This window comes from Rhagoletis pomonella, unplaced genomic scaffold (genome assembly GCF_013731165.1).
Source record: "Rhagoletis pomonella isolate Grant_MI unplaced genomic scaffold, Rhpom_1.0 Rhpom_scaffold_00004, whole genome shotgun sequence".
In the NCBI taxonomy this organism is placed as follows: Eukaryota; Metazoa; Arthropoda; class Insecta; order Diptera; family Tephritidae; genus Rhagoletis; species Rhagoletis pomonella.
The window spans coordinates 34,718,194-34,730,996 of NW_023458558.1; the positions used below are offsets into that span (position 1 = coordinate 34,718,194).

General features: G+C 31.2%; 1 protein-coding gene across 13 annotated transcripts in view; it reads left to right on the forward strand.

Annotated features, from left to right (window-relative positions):
* The window catches only part of LOC118737515 (collagen alpha chain CG42342), a 307,736-nt gene extending 299,326 nt beyond the window's left edge, over positions 1 to 8,410 (forward strand). For 4 of the 13 annotated variants that reach the window (XM_036468068.1, XM_036468071.1, XM_036468072.1 and 1 more), the window contains 5 exons: positions 5,271 to 5,297; positions 5,368 to 5,421; positions 5,907 to 6,104; positions 6,372 to 6,977; positions 7,256 to 8,407. In XM_036468068.1, coding sequence (XP_036323961.1) covers positions 5,271 to 5,297; positions 5,368 to 5,421; positions 5,907 to 6,104; positions 6,372 to 6,533 — 441 coding nt within the window. In that variant the 3' untranslated portion in view covers positions 6,534 to 6,977; positions 7,256 to 8,407. Of the gene's footprint in view, positions 1 to 5,270; positions 5,298 to 5,367; positions 5,422 to 5,906; positions 6,105 to 6,371; positions 6,978 to 7,255 lie in introns of all 13 variants that reach the window. The other 9 variants (XM_036468073.1, XM_036468074.1, XM_036468075.1 and 6 more) reach the window with 6 other exon arrangements.
* The last annotated feature ends 4,393 nt before the right edge of the window (positions 8,411 to 12,803 follow it).

A 12,803-nucleotide genomic window follows, 5' to 3' on the forward strand; every position in this document is an offset into this window, starting at 1 on the left:
AAATTACTAAAAATGATGAATCTCCTGGCCGGTAGTCTACAAATGTAGACACAAAAATTAATATACTCACGAAACTTGAGGCCAAATATAGTAAAACTACGTTTTTAGTTTTTCCCTCTGATGTCGGTTTTTTTTTCTCAAGGACTTTGCAATTTCAAGGATATGATAAATCAAAAAATTATTTAAAAAATTCAGTGCAATGTGGAATAACAATATGGGTGTCAAATAAAAAAAAAAATAAAACCCTGTAAGATTGAAAGAAAATTACAAGTTTTGGTGCAGAAATACTAAAGAGCACTGAAATTGTCCTTAACAAAAAAATATTTAAAAGGACATTTTCAATACCTATTCGTCCTTATGCGCCAACAACAGCATTTAATATTTTTCAATTCTGTAGAATTTTCTCTTTCATTTGGTGTCCATATTCTACATCGCGCTGAATTTTTTTTAATAATTTAATTTTTAGAATTTTTCATATCCTTGAAGATTCAAAGTCCTTCAAAAAAGGTACTGACGTCGGAGAGATAAACTAAAACGCAGTTTTACTATATTTGGCGCCTAGTTTCGAGAGTATATTTTTTCATTTGTCTTGATTTTTTTTTGTTTTTGGTAAAAGGTGCTTGATGAATAAAAGTCAACTTTTTTCGCCTTCATTTTGTGTTTAGTTTTTTTTAACAAATATGTAAAAATTTGTACACAAGCATAACCGTTACCGTAACCGTGTTTTTTGGCATATCTTAAATTGGTTTTCCCTACAAATTAGCTGTTGCTACAAATGTAGACTTCCGCGCGGATACGTAATTTTTCAATCCCGAGCACATGAGGTTAAAAAAATAAGAGAATGTGAAAAAAACACTCGTACATATAACGAACTTTGGCCGTTATCTGACGGCCCAGCGAGCTATGTCTAGGCTTTAATTAAATAAGTACTAAGGACCTAAAAAATTTGCGTTAATAGGATTTAGATTTTTTTTTTTTTTAGATTAGAGTGTGAGCTGTCGCAGAGAAACGATCTTGTGAGTGCCGTGCCTTGCCAATTGATCAAGCTTTGGTTTTTTTGTAATCTTGCTAGGAAATAGGTACATGTGACCGAAGGAGAGGAATATAATGCCGTATAGCAATTCGGCTATTAAAATAAATTAAACGAGTCTAATACCTCTCTGATATGAGCTCCAACATTACCAAGGAGGTATTTCTACCAATTTTAAAGTTTATTTGCAGGACGTTTGCACGACTGGTACATGGGTAGATGCGGGTAAAGAAGGGTCTACTTACCGATAGCAATGATGGCTACCGACCCGTTTCTTCAAGTTAAAATATATCCTTTTTACTTATTGTTGTTTCCGACAGGGTGGGTGTATGATGTATTTTGAAACGAATTTCCGTCATCTCTTGTGAAATTTAGTTTGGTATAAGTTTCCAATAGTTATTCAGTATGTAGGCTACTAAGAGGAAAGATAACCAAGCACGCATTCTAGATTCTTAACTAGATGTTGTGGCCCTTTCTACCGAGAACCCTAATCCAAATAATTGGTTTAGGAGTGATTTTACAAAATTATATATCTAAATACGCGGCCTCCATGCGAAGTCTAAGAAACTGTTTCCTTAGCCACACAGAAGGTCAAGGCATTACGTCCATTGTGCTGTTATCATAGCCGTTTTTCTAAGCTTCAAATAACCTAGAATGGGGATTTTTTTATGTTTCTTGAAAATTTATTTCTATTTATTCGACTATTATTCTTAAGGCAGTGAAAGTGAGAATCGTAGCCATACAACTAATGAAAATTTAAGCACAAAATATATATATAAACTTTTTAAAATCATTATAATCAGTGTTTAAAGGCTTAGTTTGTTTAATAATATATAAAGAGGAGAATTTTAATTATTAGCCTTTATTTACACAAGGAAGTTTGGAAAAAATACGGCTCATTCAAAAATATCTTCATGTCCTTACAAGATATTGCTGAGCACTTTAGGCAAAAATTCTAACACATTTACAGTTTTGTTTTTGTAGTATGGCATAAATATGTAGTTTGACTATTAGTAGTCCTCAGTTGCTGATGACAACATTGAGGGGAAAGTACTCAGCTTTTTTTAGGTTTGGTCAGACCAAGTAACGAATCTGGGTTCTGTCGCGTACTAATGCGTGCGTACTCGCTCACGACCGCCAATCAAATAAATAGTTTTCCTTTAGAATATTTTTCAATTAAGCCAAAAATTTCGAATGTATTCAGTGTATACTCGTAGTAACAATAAAAAAAAATTATCTTGAAAATCTTATTGGTTTCAATGACATTTCAACAATATGTATAAATATAGCCTAAAAATACTTAGAGAACTACAAAAACAAAGTTATATGCGTGTGTGTGTATTTTCAAAAGAAAAAAATATTATTCAGTTCAAACAAGACAGAAATGACAAGTGATCTATCTGAACCAATTAGGGCACAAAAGTTAAATAAAGCGAAACTTACGAATAGAAAATAAAGAAGAGTACATGCAAAGATTTATAAAATATAGGAGCAAGAAAAACAAGTCAAAAAAGTACACAAGCATGTACATATGTACATACAGCATTGTTATTGTGTGTTTCAATGTCAATTGAGTTCAATTAATCAACTTCCCCACTTACCAGGTCAAATTAATTGGTAAAATTTATGAAAAAATATATATAAAAAAAAAAAAACATAATAATAACTGTCGTTGTCAATTCTACTTGCTATCTTGTTCTCCAACTCTCTTAAAACAATTAATATTTGTGAATAAAAAACATGTGTAAATAATAAATTAGCCTAAAAGGAATGCATGATCCTTTGATTTATGTAAAAACATCCAAAATATGACTTCAACTCTAAACAGAACAAACTTTCCTTCTTTCTTGCTCAAATATTTCATTAAAGAGGTCTATTAGCTCGCTCTATTTCTTTCTTAAAACTCTCTTAAGAATTACAAACTTAGAACATTTTCACACTCGCTCGAATAAGTATACATACATACATTCTATGTGCCCCCAAAACTTATACTAAAATACCACACAAACACATTTACTTGCGTTCTTCGTTAGTTTTTTTAGGCTAGAATAATAAAATAAAAATCAACAAACAATACCTTTAAAGATAATAATTACGATTATAGGTATTATACTAAAACAAAGTAAAACATATTAATAAAAACAGATCTAAATGCTGCATGTATATTGTTAAATGTTTTTTTATTTCCCAAACTAAACAAGATAAATAATAGATTTACAACATAAAATAAAACAATAATAAAGTATCAATTTTTGTGTGTATCTGTGTAATTTGTATTTCTAAATGTCGATTATGTATACAAGCATATACATACATATACATTTCTGCATCAAACTGTTAATAACAAAAAAAAATTATGTGGAGATTTAAATGCCATGCTACGCTTATGCAACGCATAATTATTTACAATATATATACAAACATGTATACACATGCATACATATATAATTGAAAAGGTATAAAAGAAACGAAAAATAGCCATTGGAATGTATTGCATTTTGCCAGAGTCATTTTGCCAATTTTTTATTTTTTTTTGTATCTATTAATTATGTTGCGCAAACAAGGCACATGCGTAAATAACAACAAAACAAAACAAAACAACGTTTACTAACAAAATGCATATTCGTATTTATATACACATAAATATACAAGTACATATATACATAAATAAATGAATGCCAATAATGCTAAAATGGAAATGTGAAAGTGTTTTATGAAATCTAATGTGAAAATTCTCAAATACGAATAATTTTCTTTGTGCATTGCTATAAAAAATAAAGAGAAAGGAATGAGAATACTGAGTTTTTTACAAATAACTAATTAACTGTTTTTATTGCTATTGCATGGATCGGGTAAAAGTATTAACAAATGATATGTGTGCATATTTTACTAAACAGGGGTAAATAGCATGATGCCATAATACAAGGTGTTATCGGCTGGCAGCTTCTCGCTCTAATTCCGCCATATTGACTGCCTTAGGTGAGACAGTGTTACTTCTTTAACAATTCTTTGCCTAATAATATAGTTCAATATTTTTTTTTATTTTTTCTCAGTATACACATTTTTTTTTCTTAAAAAGGTATTTTATCTTATTTTATTTCATTTCATTGCGAATATACTATAAAAAAACAAATTTTGTTTAGGAAAAAATGTGAAATTTTATATTTTTCCCCCAAATGGGGTTCTATTTCTTCCCGTTTTTCTTATCATTCTACTGAGCTAAGGCAGTGTCAAATCGAGCTGTCACAATTGATACCACCTTGTATTAGTGCATCATGGGTAAACAGCTACCTATTTTGTTACACATCGACTGGTTTAGGAACAACATATCATATTTACAAATTTTACAGGAGACGAGAAAAAAACATTTTTCATGTTTAAAGCAAAGCAAAACCACATACGAATCAGAAGAACTCAATATTTTTAAAAGATTTGGTATTATTTTGGCCCAATCGGACTTTTGATGTCTCTTTTGGACTTAGCAAATTTGCACTTCATTGAATATGAACGAGAAACTTTTTGACAAATGGATATAAAATTTGGACAATCGCAAAGACTGTTGATGTGTATAATTTTTCTGCCCCAATTTTAAGCAAAAACAATAAAATATAAGGAAATGGAGTTTCTGGTGACAATATTAAGAAGTATTACACTAAATTATATATTTCTGGTAAATAAATTTCTTTAATGTTTCAAACGCTTTAATTGATTCAAATTAAATTGATTAAAAACTTAAATTGATGAATTGCAGTCAATGATGGTAGAAGTTTTCTTAAAATATTCATTTCACTTCATTTTTTATATTTTATTCTGCGGTTGTTAAAAATTTACTGTTGTCAAAAAAAGATTTCATTTCACCAGGATGATGCCGAGATAGGTCGATCTTCCACTCAGCCATCGATTTGCTGTCAAAACAAATGTTGACCTCGACGATACATACAAGAAAATATTTTTAAATATATAAACATATAGTTTTTGTAAACACACATACAGTAAGGCATTTTCAAAACTCTTGATTTTTTGGGAGTAATCCGAAAACCAGTCGATCGTTTCATTGTAATTTATATATACATACAAATGTACGTTTATACATGTATTAATAAGAAATATAAATACATACCCCAATATGCATATGTTTTTTTTTAATTCTTAATTAATTAATTAATTAATTATGTCTCTTTCACATTTCTTTCATTAAAATACTTTTTGCTCTCTTGTTTTTTTTTCTCATCTTGAACAGGGCCCACCAGGTCTAGATGGCATGAAGGTAAATAAGCGGCTTGAGAGTTAATAGCTATTAAATAAATTTTTAATTAATTTTTAACATTTTCTTATAGGGCGCTCAAGGTGAAACTGGACATAAAGGTGAACGCGGCGATCCAGGATTGCCGGTAAGTACTTAACGGATTTAAAGAAAAATTAAATTATTTCTTTTGTTTTCTTAATGGTGCTTGAACGTAAATTTTTGGTTTAAGATTTTCTTTCAAAAATGCATGAAAATGGGCATAAGTCAACTGCGTGCATATTCAAAGCTATACAATACACATTTTATAATAGTACATCCATATTTTTTTAAGTGCACACTACAAATACAAATCTATTTTTTCCTTATTTTTCTTATTGCATCTGCACTCTATGCAACAACCAAATTCCGTACTCATATTGGAAAAATTAACTACATATATACATACATATCTATGTACATATGGATAATGAATCGTAAAACGCTGAAATTATATTTGCATTGCTATTGACTTTCCCTCCCACAAATGTGTCTCAATGTGTATCTGTGTTGGTATTTGTAACTATGTACATGTGTGTTTTCATGCGATATCGCTGCTCTCTTTGGCATAATATGTACGTCGCCATCAAACAGGGCACCGATGGCATACCCGGTCAAGAGGGGCCGCGCGGTGAGAAGGGCTCACGTGGCGATGCTGGACCACCAGGAAAACGCGGACGCAAAGGGGATCGCGGTGACAAAGGCGAGCAGGGCGTGCCTGGACTAGATGCGCCCTGTCCGCTGGGCTCAGATGGCCTACCATTGCCGGGTTGTGGTTGGCGACCACCAAAGGTTAGCATGAAGTCGATAATATTTTATTCATTTATATAAAAAGGAGCAGTTAATAGATCAAATAATTTGTGTTGGTGTTGGTTTTCAAAATTTTCGCGGGCTTTTTTTAGAATTAACAAAGCACAATCGCTGCATGTTTAGCATACATATAGACCAACCGTAACACGTAACTCAATTATCAATTTTAGCATTTTCTTTGCACTTTTCAAATAATCATATAAATGCCTTGCGCACACGCACATGCACACTAATCAAAATCCTCTCTAGGAGCCTGTCATCTCCACGCCCATACACAAAGACTACCTACCCGATGTAACAGCGCCTGAAAGCAATACAAGCGACTATGAGGCGGAAGAGGAAGAAGATGAGCAGAATGAGGCTGAAGAGGAATACGATGAATATGCAGATAATTTGCACAATAATGATTGAATAAGTGTACAAACACTAAAGAATAGCAACGACGACAATGCAAAATCTCTGAAAGTTGCGAAACCAGCGAATTAGCAATCTGTAAAAAAAATAAGCAGCGAAATTCGCTTTTAAATCACCCGCTTTATATGTAATTATAATATGTAGTTATAGCGAAAATAGTAATTCCTTTAATTTTGTCGTTAACCACATTTTCTTTCACCTAAAGAGTTTATACTTTTTAATTATTTATTGTATTTTTAATTTTACTAAATAAAAACTTAATATAAGCGCTTAGTTAAAATAATATTTTGTAAGACTTAACATTTCTTGTTGGATTATGGTTTAAATTAACGCACTTAACAAATCAAACTGACTCTGCAAAAGCAGTTCACTGTACCAACTGTACAGCTTACAGCACTATCTTCAAATTTTTGGTTGTGGATTTACAAAACATTCAAAAAAGTAATTTCATTTTGCGTTACTTGTTTTATGCCGATTGAAATCAAAGCAAAATTATGTTTTCATGGAACTTTGTTTAATTTTTACTTATTTACTTATTTTATTTATTTTTTATTTGACTTTGTTTTTTTCTACATTTTTGTCATATTTACTTGATTTCATTTATTTTATGATGGTAATTTACTTCCAAAATATAACGCTTTGATTTCAATCTAATTCCATACAGATAACAGAGTTGTTTACTGTTCTTAAAAATTAATCTAATTTTTTTAATTTTGCAGGAAAATTGGCAGCAGTGGTTAAAGGAAGAACTAAATTCCATACAGAGGCCTGCACGAAATTAAAATTAGTCCAGCAGCATTTTGTATCAGATTCTTCACAAATTGTACTACTTCAAACTGCAACTAATTTCAATATACATACCTACATACTTCATCTGAAGTATAAAACGAAATCGAAATGTTGTCTAAATACGTATAAAAAATAACCATCGTGCAGCATTAAACCCAGATGAATCTCTAAATCGACCTACCTGATCGCTATGCTCAATTTATTAGACTTAATGACAAATGAAGGGTTTAGAATCAAAAGGAGTTAAGTAGATCGGACATTTTTTTTTTTAGATAATTAAGGTTAAAGTTGATTACTTATTGTAAATTCTGGGTAAATACATTTGAAATTATTCTGGCCTAAATGAATGCAGGTTAATTAACTTATTCAGCGAATGTTTACTCTTTGTCACCAAATAAACACTATGTTTAACTATACAAATATGGGTATAAATTATATTTTCAAAAAATGTCACTTAGACCCTTATGATTCTAACCCCTTCAAATTAAATACAGTTATCAAAAACAACGAAATACGGCTAATTTGAAATGCCATGGAAGATTTATATAGACATATGTATGTATGTATTTACATATAAGCCTTTACAAAATTAATATACATAGCAATACAATGGTGCTGCAATCAGTTAACACAAGCACAGATATGTAGCTTAAAATAAATATTTGGTATTTACTCAATTTTGTGTATTGGTACAGACCAATAATCTCAAATGTTAGCAATAATAATAATAATTACTTATATCTGTGCAAATGTATGCGCTGGTTAGTATCCTCATTCATTACCGTTTTGTGGTAACATTTATATAATTATTACGAATTTTTGTTTATAAGCGACGATAAAACTGATGTAAAATCGTATAATAGTTACCATTTTGCAAACCAAACTGACTAGTAATGAAACAATAAACTAAGTAAATTATTTTAATATGCAGTTATAATTATGTGTACTTTATTTTATACGCAAATAATGGGAATTAAATATAGACAAAATACTAATCATGTATGTATCTAAAATACTTCTTTTATTGTTCGTAGTATTTAGATTTTTGGACAATACTTTTATAAATAGATTTTAAATATACATTCAATTAATAAAAATTAAATTTATTTAACAACACAACCAAAAGGGCAGCATTTTGATATTTTCCAAAAATTTTTCATTTTTTACAGGTGAGCAAAAAACAATTCTGCGTGTTTGGCTTTTAAAAAAAAAAAACCTTAACCTTAACCGACTCCAATCGGGACCAAATTTATTGGCGGGGGTACCCCTGATTCTAAATCTGAAGGCCGACCCCTCAGGAGACTTATAGTTTTTAAGCAATTTGCATTTAAAGTTGCAAAAAATACCAAATTCAACCTCACTTTTTCCTTTGTACACCAATTGAACTGACATGTCGGTGCTGCCATATATAACAAAAAAATGCCGAAAAACACAAGACGGAAGCAATAATAAAATACACATAATGATAGCGCGATTTAAAATAAAATGTAAATTATTTATGGAAGTATCGATTTTATAATAAAAAGCCAACCCAAAAAAAGTATCGATTCCTCAAAAATATCGGACCTAAAGTATCGATACCAACTCCAATCTGTACTCATTGTGTAATCCGCATTAAGTGAAATTATTTATTTTTTAATCACAAGTTAATCATCCTCTGCGAATCCTAAACTCCGAATAATAAAAATTTAATAATTGTAGGAACTGTAAATAAATAAAACTCCGTTAGATAGCAGAACTATATGTTTAATGGTACAGATACAAATACATATACAGTTACAAGTTCATCTTATTTAAGAAAACATTTATTAATAAAATATTTCAGGGAAAAATTCTTCTTTTGTTGCATTTCCCAAGAATAGAAGTTTTTCAAATATTTGCCAGTCAACCGATTTCTTGACGTGGTTATTGTTACTTGTGCTTTTGAAAACAATCGTTCGCAAGGAACAGATCTTGCAACTATATGTAAATATGATCGTGGTTGTTTATACAACAAAGGAAACGCAGTTTTCAGCTCCTCACAGAAGAGATACACCCATTAAAATGTATACTTAAATGATCAGAACGTCGAGCTGAGTCGATTTAGCCATGTCCGTCTGTCCGTCTGTCTGCCTGTCTGTCCGTCTGTTTGTATGCAATCTAGTCTCTCAGTTTTCGAGATATCCGGATGAAATTTGGCATGTGGGTGTATTTTTAAAATGTATTAATCATTTGTCGGAACCGGAAGAATCGGACCACTATAACATATAGCTCCCATACAACTAATTGTTCAGATATCGAGGTTTTTCGTTATAACTTCTCCTTTTATGCAGCTAGCAACATGAAATTTTGCAATACTTCCACAAATTATCAAGAGAAAACTTAGAGTGAAAATTACAAAGATTGGGTCACTATAACCTATAGCTCCCATACAACTGATTGTTCAGATATGAGATTTTTTGCGATAACTTCTCCATTTATGCAGCTACGAACATGAAATTTTGCAGTACTTGCACCCATTATCAACAGAATACTTACAGTGAAAATTACAAAGATCGGGTCACTATAACCTATAGCTCCCATACAACTGATTGTTCCATTATGAGAATTTTCGTTATAACTCCTCAATTTATGCAGCTGGGAACATGACATTTCGCAATATTTCCACCCATTATCAAAAAAATACTTAGAGTGAAAATGGCGAAGATCGGGTCGCTATAACCTATAGCCTCCATACAACTGATTGTTCAGATTCGAGATTCTTTGTTATAACTTCTCCATATATGCAGCTGGAAACATGAAATATCGCAATATTTTCGCTAATTATTAACAGAAAGTTTACAGTAAAATTAACATAGATCGTGTCACCTATTTATATCTTCCATACAACTGAGTATTCAGATATGGGGTTTTAAGCATGATAAAAATATAGTAAGGTAGAACCGCTGAGAGTCACTTTTAAAATTCTTGACGTTTCCAAACAATTTAATTTTTAAATTTACTCACAAACTCACACACACATTTTCATTTTCAATCTCAAGCAACAACAATTTCGAACAATTTCATTTTTTTATTTTCACATTTATATGATTTTAAAATGTTGGCAAACTTCAAAAAAAAATCATGGCCGACAAATTGAGAGAACGGTTATACCTTGCTATGTTTTTATCATGGTTTTAAGTAAAACTCCTTTATTTGGACTGCTAAAACAGAACAATTTCGTAAGCTATTGTATAAATAATAATACAAAGTCTACTGAGAAAATCGTCGAAATCTATGCTGTATCTCCTTAATGAAGGAGTCTAAACCCATTAAATTGTGTTAGCGGGTTACATACCGATCACGAAGTAGTGAAAATCATTCAGGTTGGCGCTATATAAGGTATATATTCCATACCTCTGATTGTTTAGATATGGTTTTTCATATATGTATCTCCTCAATTTAGGTATTCTGTAAATATATACATTTTTTCAAATGCAGTAATCTGTTAAAGTAAAATTTTCAGATGTTCATGAAAGGTATGAAGCCTTCGGCATAGCTTGCTTGTTTTTTTTTTTTTGAAAAGTTAACAAATTAGAATAAGGCAAGGTTTATATGTTCCAACTATTTAGCCAATATGATAATGGACGCCAAGCAAGCAAAAATCCAGCTTTTGACGTTGGATAAATAAAACAAAGCCAAACATATCGTCGCCTGGGTAAAAGATTGTCGTATGTTAATTTCGGCAGGTTGTGGGAAATCGCGATTGAAAGACCTTATTTCCAAATATATAACTGCATCTAGAACTAAAAATCGTCAAAATTGCACTTACGACAATCTTTTACCCAGGTGACGATATGTATATGTAAGTGGGAAATTTCCTAATACTTTTTAATAATTTTCTTCATAAAAACTATGAAAAAATTAACCTCTCTTCCGTGGATGTTTAAACACGCGGAATAGATGTAAGGATACAGCTATAAGAGCCGCCGCTCAACACAGACTTTATCGGCCGTCTATTAAAATAGTTGTGGCTCATACCAAAACACAAGCCGCGATATGAGGTTAGCCCGTCAGGCGATCATTTTTGTTGATGTATTTGTATTTTTTATTATCACTAAATTGTTGAAACCCAAAAGTAGATAATGACAAAATATGTAATATCGAATTAAAGGTAACAACTTGTACTTTCTAAATAATATTTATTTCTTTAACATTAATTATGCAGTTTTTTCAAAAGGTTATTTCATGAAAAAATAACATTTGTTCGTTTTTTAGTGGTTTTGGTTAAAAAATACAAAAAGCTATAAATTATGTGCATCAGCTGAAGACAAATCAATTATCTTGGTGGTGATCTGCATTTTTCGTTTTTGCATAGCTGAACGGTCGGTATTCTAGATTTCTTCCAGCAAATGACGAATAACTGAAATCAAAAATGCATATTTTTATGTATTGTTTAGTATTTCCATTATAACACCAAATATATTGCAAATTCGCGTAGAATTAATAATACACCTTTACTTCTAATTGTATACTTTGCGTACTTTTTGTAGTACCTTTCTACTACCTTTTTCGCAAAAGGCGATCACATTCTTCCCCTTTCTCCTACTTCCAAAATACAAATCTAGATAAAGGAGTGTCAAATTTTAGCTGTCACAAATTACACAACCTTGTATTATTGAATCATGAGGTAAATTCATAAAAAAAAAAATTTAGTCCCGAAAATGTATGTATTTCAAATACTTTCATATGTACAGGCATACCCTTGATCATATTATGTACTACATAGAAATCCCTATTTTGTCTTTTTTAACAGAAGCAAAAATCCAAGCCTCAAGCTCATGCTGTATATTGATGGTTGAATGGAAGATCGACCTATCTCGGCAGCCAGTTCGAAAACGTCCCATCTCAGAAAAATTTTCAACAACGCCCTATTTCAGAATATGGTTGAAGAACGCCCTACCTTAGAATTTTATTGAAGAATGCCCTATCTCAGCTGCCGATTCAAAAACGCCCCATCTTATTTCAATATATTTTCATTTGAGATAGGTCGTTCTTCAACCAAATTCGGAGATGGTGTGTTTTTCAATTAAATTCTGAAATAGGGCGTTTTTCAATCAAAATCTGAAGTAGGGCGTTTTTGAAAAATTTTCTGAGATAGGGCGTTTTCGAACTGGCTGACGAGATAGGTCGATGTTCCAATCAGTTGTTGTTTTTGTAGCAGCATACAAGTTCCCCAAAGAGTTTATGGGGAGTGTTGCTGAAGTGACAGTCCTTGGCCAAATAAAAATCTGGGTCGTTACGGTTTCGTAGACCCAACTGTCGTGGCTTCTTAGAAAGTATCATACACTGTTGAGTATGGCTATACAATTTTTAAAGAGATATTTTTAAATTACTTAAAAATGCAAAAAAAAATTATTGCAAAAATAGTGTCAGTTACGCTTACATAGTTGGTTTATACCAATAGCTAGTCATAGTGCAAAATTGTTCATTACTACTGAACAAAAATTAGCAAATTTT